Source organism: Rhinopithecus bieti, unplaced genomic scaffold (genome assembly GCF_001698545.2).
Source record: "Rhinopithecus bieti isolate Rb0 unplaced genomic scaffold, ASM169854v2 scaffold_12155, whole genome shotgun sequence".
In the NCBI taxonomy this organism is placed as follows: Eukaryota; Metazoa; Chordata; class Mammalia; order Primates; family Cercopithecidae; genus Rhinopithecus; species Rhinopithecus bieti.
Genome location: NW_016807423.1, coordinates 3802220 through 3812446, shown reverse-complemented (window position 1 = coordinate 3812446; position 10227 = coordinate 3802220). Strand labels below are relative to the sequence as shown.

General features: G+C 46.6%; 1 protein-coding gene across 4 annotated transcripts in view; it reads left to right on the top strand.

Annotated features, from left to right (window-relative positions):
* Positions 1 to 3278, top strand: part of CFAP57 (cilia and flagella associated protein 57) — an 85929-nt gene extending 82651 nt beyond the window's left edge. For all 4 annotated transcript variants that reach the window (XM_017881949.1, XM_017881947.1, XM_017881948.1 and 1 more), the window contains one exon: positions 2900 to 3278. In XM_017881949.1, coding sequence (XP_017737438.1) covers positions 2900 to 3114 — 215 coding nt within the window. In that variant the 3' untranslated portion in view covers positions 3115 to 3278. The remainder of the gene's footprint in view (positions 1 to 2899) is intronic.
* Positions 3279 to 10227: the final 6949 nt, after the last annotated feature.

Genomic DNA, 10227 nt, shown 5'->3' with positions numbered 1-10227 from the left:
CGGGAGGCTGAGGCAGGAGAATGGTGTGAACCTGGGAGGTGGAGGTTACAGTGAGCTGAGATGGCGCCACTGCACTCCAGCCTGGGCAACAGAGCAAGACTCCATCTCAAAAATAAATAAAAAATAAATAAATAAATAAAATTTAAAAAAATAAAAATAAAATTTTGCAAATGAAAACACAAAGCAAGTGTTAACTTTAGGGAACAGAAATTATTGTATGGAAAAGAGAAATGAATCATTGTATACTACATGGCTCAACTGTGACCAGCAGTTATATTAATCATAATTAAATTCTGACTATTGGCCGGGCGCGGTGGCTCAAGCCTGTAATCCCAGCACTTTGGGAGGCCGAGACGGGCGGATCACGAGGTCAGAACATCAAAACCATCCTGGCTAACACAGTGAAACCCCGTCTCCACTAAAAAATACAAAAAACTAGCCGGGCGAGGTGGTGGGTGCCTGTAGTCCCAGCTACTCGGGAGGCTGAGGCAGGAGAATGGCGTAAACCCGGGAGGCGGAGCTTGCAGTGAGCTGACATCCGGCCACTGCACTCCAGCCTGGGCGACAGAGCGAGACTCCGTCTCAAAAAAAAAATAAAAAAATAAAAAAATAAAAATCAATCAATCAATCAATAAATTCTGACTATTGATCTACTCAAAATTGGGAGGATGAAAGGATGGGAAGTATGCAGGGGCAGGGGAGGATGCTGAAGGAAAGCTAAATCCTCGTCTTTCATAGAGAGAAGTCAATAGATAATGCCTAAAAATGATAAATCAAAGAAGCAATGTAAGCACATTAATCAAAGCAGAGTGTGGAAGTAGATATCAAAAGAATTAGCTAAAATAATTGAAATTGTTGCCTCTGAGGATTGAGAAATTGAGTGGAATGTAGAACAAGAGATACTGTTGTTTGTAATAAGCCTTATAGGGTTATTTGACTGCAAGCATATGTAACTTTCATAAATAAATTAATAAAATATTAGGAAAACCATGCTTTCCTTCCAGTTTACTGTTGCAGGCACGTTTTTATTTTTCTCCCCTTATGCATATGGGAAAACTGACAAGGATCTCTGTTTTAAAAAGAAAGAAAAAAAAAGAAAGAGTCAAAGCAAAATAGAATGAATTAGGAAACTAAAGATTGACTAGAGGAGAAAACTTACCTTGCATAAGATGGGTGAGAAAGTGTTTGTGTCAATCTTGGCTCTGGATGAAGCAAAGAAAAAACTTGAGACAAGGTCTCTGCATGACAATTTCTAACCAAAGTCCCTACTCAGACAAGTTTTAGTCTAGAATTTGCATTCAATTTTTGTCTCAAGGCCATCTTAGCTGAAAATTTACCTTAAAAGGACCCCACAGTAGTAGTGTCCTTAGGCCCCCAGCAGAAGCAAATGCAAATTTTCTCTGGAGGAGTACGTTTTAAATACAGGCTTCAAAGAATTCCCATAAATAATGTTTTGAGGAACATGAGCTCACAATCAAAAGTCACTAAATACTTGAAAAAATAAACCACCAGGAGTGAAAATCAACAAAAAAATCAAACTACAGAATAAAACCAACAAAGACCCACAGCTCATATGATTATTAAAATAAGAAAATTTCATGTCTGAAAAAATAAAAAAGGAATTTGAAAATAAGACAAAAAAGCAAAAGTCTTCCAAAATTGCATAGGCAGATTTGAAAAGGAACCAAATAATACTTCTAGAAATGAAAACTATTATAATTAGAAGCTCAATGGACAGATTGAACAGTAGATTAGACACATCTGAAGGGGGAATTTGTGAGCTAAAAGAATAAATTGCCCAGATTGCAGCCCAGAGAGATAAAGATATAGTAAAAGACAAAGAGGAGAGAGTGGGATAATGCAATGTATGTCTAATTGAAGTTTGAGAAAGAAAGAATGAGGAGAGGCAACATTACAATAAGGCACAGCCAAGAGTTTTTCCAGAATTGATGAAAGATGCCTATCATCAAATCCAGGAAGCCCAGTGGATCCCAAGCAGGGCGCATAGGACAGGAGGACAAGGCAACTAGAACACTGAGGGTGCTGTTGGGAAGGTGGAGGAAGAAACTCACTGGGGTCTAGCTGGCCAGAAAAGGGAGTAAATCTAAAAAGAGCCCATTTGGTAGGCAAGAAATGGAGTTGTCCAGGAAGAGGGGGGTCTCGGTTTAGTCCAAGATCGTGTGTGACATGCATAGAGCAGTTACAGCAGTTGTGGTCAGAAAACAGAGAACAGTGCTAGAGTGAAAGACCTAAAGTATAGCATCCAGGTGACAAGGGAGGGAAGCCACAGGAGTGGGTGCTGGCATGGCGTGGAGGCCAAGGTCACTCACGCTGCAAGTTCAGCCTTGTGGGGCAGCGGTGAGCCGTGGACCCTGGTGGACACTGCCATTGCCCAGGATGATGCCAGCACCTGAGACAGGGAGGATGACTCGGGGAGAAAGTCTTCAAGGAACAGGATATGAGTGGACACACCTGGAGAGGCAGGAAGGGGTCTGTCTCCAGGAGCAGGGGTTTTGCACAAGGAGAAAGACTGGCAGTTCAGAAGCCAACATAGGTCAGCAGAAGAGTGCCATCCTGCCTAGGATGTGGAGAATGGGAGAAGGGGCAGCCTCCGTGGGTGGGGGCCTCTGTGCAGGCGGATCTGGGGGCTTAGGAGAGGGGTTGGGCTGGGGTGGTTCTCAGTATTCACCTCATCACTCTGAAGTATGCTGCTTCACTTCTCCATCTCTCTGCGAGACAGCAAAATGGCTTGTCTCTGTACCTCTGGCATCTGGGATTGAGTGTCTGCTCCACAGTAGGTGCCCAATAAATGTTTGAGGAAGCAGGGAGGGAGGAGGGGAGGATCGGCTCTGCAGCAGTGCAATGGACAGGTCCACATGAGTCCTGCTGTCCCTCACAGAACCCAGCAGGGACATGCTCAGCACAGCTCCCACAGCAAGGTTGAACCAGCAAGAAGAAACTGGGAGGATCATCGAAATGCAGCGCCTAGAAATCCAGCGCCTCAGAGACCAGATCCAAGAGCAAGAGCAGATCACAGGGTTCCACACCCTTGCTGGAGTTCGGCTTCCTTCCCTCTCCAACTCTGAGGTAGACTTAGAGGTGAAGACCAACTGACCCCCTCTGGTGAGCCATCTCCAGCCACAACCAGAAGAACAGTGTGTCTGTCCCCAGGCCAGATTTGCAGTTGGAGTCTGTATGGTCCCTGCAGCACTGACCCCAGCAACCTCTTTCTCTTGCCCTGGGGAATCTGGGACACAGAATAAAGATGTTTGCCCACACCTTGTCTAACTTCTGCTTAGTTGGGAGGCCAAGGCCAGGAAAGGGAAAGAGGGGAGGCTGAGGACTGGGGGCTCCAGCTCATCTGAAGCCACCTCTGCTTGTCCCTGTCTGGGCACAGGACTGCCTGGCACTGAGAGATCACACTGGACTTGGGGCTGGCTTCCCTGCCACCCTTTCTTCCAGGCCTTGCGGATGGGGCTGCCTGCTGCTCCTCGCCTGGCCTCTCCTCTGCCAGCTCAGTAAGGACCAAAGCCTGCTCATTCCTGTCTCCTTCGTGAAATGCAACGAGACTTTCTAAGGACTGTTTTTTTTTTTGAGACAGAGTCTCACTCTGTCGCCCAGGATGGAGTGCAGTGGCGCGATCTCGGCTCACTGCAAGCTCCGCCTCCCAGGTTCATGCCATTCTCTTGCCTCAGCCTCCTGAGTAGCTGGGACTACAGTTGCCCACCACCACACTCGGCTAATATTTTGTATTTTTATTGGAGAGTGTTTCACCGTGTTAGCCAGGATGGTCTCCATCTCCTGACCTCGTGATCCACTGGGGATTACAGGTGTGAGCCACCATGCCTGGCCGGATTTTTTTCTTTTTCTTTTTTTTTTTTTGAGATGGAATCTCGCTGTGTCGCCCAGGCTGGAGTGCAGTGGCACGATCTTGGCTCACTGCAACCTCTGCCTCCCGAGTTCAAGTGATTCCCCTGCCTCAGCCTCCTGAGTAGCTGGGACTACAGGTGTGTGCCACCACACTCAGCTAATTTTTGTATTTTTAGTAGAGACAGGGTTTCACCATGTTGGTTAGGTTAGTCTCGAACTCCTGACCTCAAGTGATCCACCTGCCTTGGCCTCCCAAAGTGCTGGCATTATAGGCGTGAGCCACTGTGCCCAGCCTCTGAGTTTCTTTTTTTTAAATCTGTGTAAAGAAGAAGGAAATGATGACGGTAAAATAGCAGACATGGAAGTGTTGCAAGAATTCCCCAAAGTCTTACATTATCTGCTGACCCTGTTCTTGGAACTCCAAGTAGAGCCCTGCCCTCATTTCCCTTGCCTCCAATGTCATTCTAGACTTGCCATCTTTGTTCTGCAGGGTCCTGCTCTGCTCCTCCATTTCTGGGGTGGGAGGGGATGCACTTCCCCTTTGGTTATTCCTCTCAGGCCCCATCCTGGGAGACCCAGCCACACACAGGTACCAGGAGAGATAGTTCTGTATGCATTAAAGAGCAAAAGAATATAATCCAATGTCCCTCTCTTCTCCCACCTGCAGAGACCAGATGCCCTTCTAATACCCAAATAAGAAATGTTTAAGCCCACAGTCCCTGCTGGTCCCTGCTGGTCACCTCTGGCTGTCTTAAACCTGGCATTGTCCCATCTTTCTGTAATCACTTTACTGAAACTCTCAGCACTGCTCATGGATTGACTTTCACAGAGAGCTGAGGCTTGGCAGTCACATTTGGCAAGATCTCCCAAAGGCTGGGGTAGCAGAAGGAGCACGCAGGCAAAGGCCAGGAGCAAAGGGCTCCACAGGGTCTGCAGGAGACTCTCTCTGCTGAGGAACAAGCCCCACCCAGCCTGCACCCTGTCACAGCAGCCAGCTCATTCCCCCATGCTGGCATGTTCTTCACATGTCCTCGCCCTACTGGGAAGCCAGATCCAGAGAGCAGGGAAGGATCCAGGCACCCCCCAGAGAAGTTCAGCTGCAAAGATGACAGCCCATTACATTATTATGATGGATAGGTGGGATCTTCCAGGACCCAAACTCCTCCACTTCAAACTAGCATGTTGGCTTCACCTTTGCAGAAGAAACGGACTTGAAATGAGACTGGGGATGAGGGGCCGGCAGGGGCAGATTGTGCAGGACCTTAAAGGCACACAGAAGCTATGGGCCACCCAGAAGCCAATGCTAAGCCGCTGGGAGTCAGTGCCACTGCTCACCAAGCTCTTGCCGCACTGGCGTCCTTTCAGTTCCTACAACAGGCCAAGGTTTTTCCTGCCTTCAGCTCTTTCCACACAGTTTCTTCGGCCTGAAACGCTCTTGCCCCACACCTCTTTGTGAACTTCTATTTATCCTTTAGATCTCAGCTTAAATGTCACTTCTTCAGAAAGGCAGTCCTTGACTCTCTCCCACCTAAACTGCACTCACCGCATCGTTTTTCTTCATAATCCTCACTGTAACGTGTGTTTAGTTGCTTAATATCTGTCCTGCTAGGAGAGTTCTACAGGGTAAGGGATGCAGTAGTGGATGCAGGGGATGTCGTGGTTGCCCAGGTGAAACAGGACAGTAGCTTGGACCAGGATGATGGCAGTGGGGAGGAAGAGATGTGAACTCTTTGGACTTAAGGACTGGTGAGAGTTAGCCAAACCAAGGGGCAAGGAGCAGGGGCCTGGGAAAAAGAAAAATGCACTAGAAACTGGAGCTTTTCTGAAGACCAGAAGGAAATTCTTAATGGCTGACATATCAATATTCAAGTGATAGATTTTTCAGCTGCAAAATGTCTTCGAATCGAGATGTCACATTTCACGTACAAGATGGACCTCGGTTCGCAGACAAGGAAATCAAAACCAAAGAGGAGTAAAGTGACTGGCACATAGTCACAGAGGCAGGGGTGGGGTTGCATCCCAGTCAGCCCAGTGACTCCAAAGGTGCTCTTATGCACTGCACTGGAGAGATGCCCAAACAAAACACTGTAGACCAAGTGAAGGTTATAGGAACTTGAAACCCTGAGAGTCTAAATCAGAAGTTAAAGGAGTGGAAACCCCCAGGCTAAGCTAATCTAAGCCTAACCTAAACCTGGATGCTGTCCAGCTGGTGAGGAGGAAGTATGGGCTGAGGGAGGGCCCCACCCTAGCAGAACCTGGCACCTTGGCCAGCAGGTCAACAAGGTGTTTTCTTGGCTGCACAGGGGTGCACACAGCTTCTTGTTAGTAAATGTAGGGCCAGAGGTTCAGTCTTGCTTACGTCTGTCTCCATGTTCTGTCTTCAGTGCTTGCTCCTAATCCACCCATCGGGAGGCATTGGTTCTCTAGCATCCAAGACAAGACCTCCCTCTTCTTTGTCTATCCAGACTCCATGGAGAAACTGAAGGCACTCACCCCATTGGTGCCCCTTTTCCTTCACGAGTTTCTTCATCCAGTTTACTGCTTCAGCCCCATCAGGGCTGGAGCAGGCCTAGCAGTCACCTCCTCCTGGAAGCAGCCTTAGGGCCCCTGCTGGTCACTCAAGTGACTAGGCCTTGGCACACAGACTCCACTCTTGCTCGCCCGGTTGCAGTCCATCATTGAGCTCTAGATATTCACTCAATTCTGGTGTGATGGCTCGTGCCTTTGGGGAGTGCTGTGCCACTTTTGTATAGCAGCCTCCAGAATTCCTCACTGGGCCCCTCACCTTCTTCTAGAGTTTTGGCATCAGCTGTGGCCAGGCAGTGTGAGCTACCTAGCTGAGACTCCCCTGGTGTCCTGTTATCTCAACACTGAAAAGCCTGACCTACAGAAGGTTCAGCATCACTGTCCTGCTTCTGATACAAAATATGGCCAGCCATTGCTGGTGCCAGGAAATACCTGAAGGCCTGGGAACATCTGTGTGCCCAAGTAGGATCCCCTTATAATCACTCCTCTGGATTCGGAGTGAGAAGTGAAAGGGAAGGCATCTTAGGGGCCAGGAATGGGAGTTCACTCTTTCTGAACTCCACTGGGGTGAGCTCTCCTAGACCACTGGAGGTTCAAGGGCCTACTTAGGCTTCAAGCATGTCTAAGATGTGCCCAGACTGCCCTAAGCTGAGGTAGGCTGGGGAGCAGATTTCCAAGGAAATAAGCCTGCTCTGTGCACCTGGAAGCAGGAGGGACTAGCATTACTAATCACCTACTATGACCAATAGCATACAAGAATTTATATATATTGCTCATCTACTATGTAGATTTATATATATTACTCATCTATGGGATTTGGCAGGGGCTACAAATAGGAATTAGTGCCAAACACCTGCTGCATGTATTAACATATTAAGTGTATTATAAGTGGAACTATGAGAATGTTAGAGAAACACCCGAGGTTTGGTCCAGGTCCTGCTGCTCACCACACAGAAAGCCAATCACTGAGAGGACAAGTATTGCCAAGGAAAAAGGCTTTAATCAGGTGCTGCAGCCAAGAAGATGAGTGCTCAGCCTCAAAATCCATCTCCCTCACTAAAACTAGGGGTTTATATACCAGGGAAGAAATGTAACAATGTGTAAGAAAACAAGGACTATGGAGGGGCAAGGAGGCATCTGGTGCAGTGATCTGGTGAGTTTCAGTTCTCTGATACTTTTTTTGAAGGTCCTTTCCTGAGGAAGGAACTCAGATAAAACTAATGCAAGTTTCAAGCTTTAACAGCAGAAGGATCAATTTCTATGTTCCTCCAAAAGAACAGTCTTTGGGAGTCTTGGGCCAGTTTCAGTGCTCCCTTTCTATTTATCAGTTGCTCACTCATGAGGAATCTGGCTGTCAGTGTTTCTGGCTGCTTCATGCTGAGGAGGGGTGTCATAGGCAGCTCCATACCATGAGTGACCATGTGGCCGCTGAGGAATCAAAAGTTAATCTAATACAGAGTTTTCTTCTGAAACAGTCTTTCTTTCTCCAGTCTGCCACTTCCACCAAAGATGAATCACAGCAGGACCAATCTACCTGCAAAATAGGCTTCAGTCCCATATACTTGACCTGATTACCTACACAAAGTGTAGCAAGAATCATTGACAACATAAGCTCTCCTAAATTGGCTTTGCTGGAACCTATCACAAGGCCATTTCAAAGCACTGGGGAAATAACCAGTTCCTCCAAGTGTGTCCCATTACAAAAGAAAACAGATTCTTATTTAATGTATGAAAACAAGCACATTGCCATGAATTAAGAATATTCGGCCAGGCATGGTGGCTCATGCCTGTAATCCCAGCACTTTGGGAGGCCGAGGCAGGCGGATCACGAGGTCAGGAGATCAAGACCATCCTGGCTAACATGGTGAAACCCCATCTCTACTAAAAATACAAAAAGTTAGCTGGGCATGGTGGCAGGCACCTGTAGTCCCAGCTACTCGGGAGGCTGAGGCAGGAGAATGGCAGGAAGGCGCCTCGGGAGGCGGAGCTTGCAGTGAGCAGAGATCGCGCCACTGCAGTCCAGCCTGGGTGACAGAGTGAGACTCTATCTCAGGAAAAAAAAAAAAAGAATATTCACAAATAGTTTCCAAATTCTGGAGAAATTAGGCAGGGTGAGAAACATGTTTCAAATTGTGTTTACAGGAGTATACTCTACTCAATACACTTAAAGTATATTTCAAGGATATAAATAGCTCAAAAGAAAAAAATTCTCCAGACTCTGGAAAACAAAAAGAATCAGCAGTATTTCAAACAACAAAAGCCATTAAAAAATTCAGTCCCTTATTAGTTCAGTCCATGCAATCAACTCCTGCTCTGCTTCGTATTGGGATATGAGCACATCAGCCTTTCAATAAGTGCCCTGAAAGTTTTCTCTCTAATCCAATGGCACAATCTCCAAAGTTATCAGAAACCTGCATTCAAGAGTGCAGTGGGGTAACATCTTGGCTCACTGCAACCTCCACCTCCTGGGTTCAAGAGATTCTCATGTCTCAGCCACCCAAGTAGCTGGGAGGCATATGACACCACGCCCAGCTAATTTTTGTATTTTTAGTAGAGACAGGGTTTCGCCATGTTGGCCAGTATGGTCCTGAACTCCTAGCCTCCAGTGATCCACCACGTCAGTCTCCCAAAAGTGCTGAGATTACAGGCATGAGCCACCATGCCTGGTCCCAATTTTCTATTAAAGAGCAGATCAATACTCCAAGAAAACCCTGTTATTCCAACACATGGGCCCAGTCACTGGCCTTGCATCACTGTCCTGAGGAGTTGACTGGTATCGATGCTCAAAATGTATCAGGTTGGTGCCTTCCTGAGGCTCAAGAGTCAAAGCCCTGTAACTTAACAACACAAGCATTAGTTACTAGGATATTTATACTAAAGAAAGTCCTATCGTTTTCTCTAACATGTTACAAATAAAAACACTGTGATTTACTGTTTAGGAATAACTGCCTGCAGTATTTCAAACCAGTGTATTAAAATAGTTAGGTTACTCATTGCATATGTCTAATTGTTAGTATTCTAGTGACAGAACTGTGACCCAAAGCATCAAAAATGTGATAAGCCCTATGCCAAACTTATCAAACTAAGACTTTTTCCTCCATCATCGAAATATGGTACATGCAAGTATCAGTTTTGTAAATTCAATATGAGAAATAATCTTTCACTTCAATACTGAGAGGTGAAGCTGGCTGGGCTTCTGGGTCAGGTAGAGACTTGGAGAACCTTTCTGTCTAGCTAAAGGATTGTAAACACACCAATGAGTGCTCTGTGTCTAGCTAAAGGTTTGTAAACGCACCAATCAGCACTCTGTAAAAATGACCCAATCAGTGCTCTGTAAAATGGACCAATCATCAGGACGTGGGTGGGGCCAAATAAGGGAATAAAAGCTGGCCATCTGAGCCTCCCGGTGGCAACTTGCTTGGGTTTCCCTTTCAGGCTGTGGGGAGTTTGTTCTTTCACTCTTCGCAATAAGTCTTGCTGCTGCTCACTGTTTGGGTCCGCACTACCTTTAAGAGCTGTAACACTCACTGCAAAGGTCTGCGGCTTCACTCCTGAAGTCAGGTGAGAACACGGACCCACCAGAAGGAAGAAACTCGGGACACATTTGAACATCGGAAGGAACAAACTCTGGACACACCATCTTTAAGAACTGTAACACTCACTGCGAGAGTCCGCGGCTTCATTCTTGAAGGCAGCGAGACCAAGAACCCACCGGAAGGAACCAATTCCGGACACAAGACTATACAACAAAACAAGGGCAAAGTAAGAACAAGTACAAAACAATTTCTTTTCAGCTATTTTAAAAACACATTATCACACTTCCAAGACTGG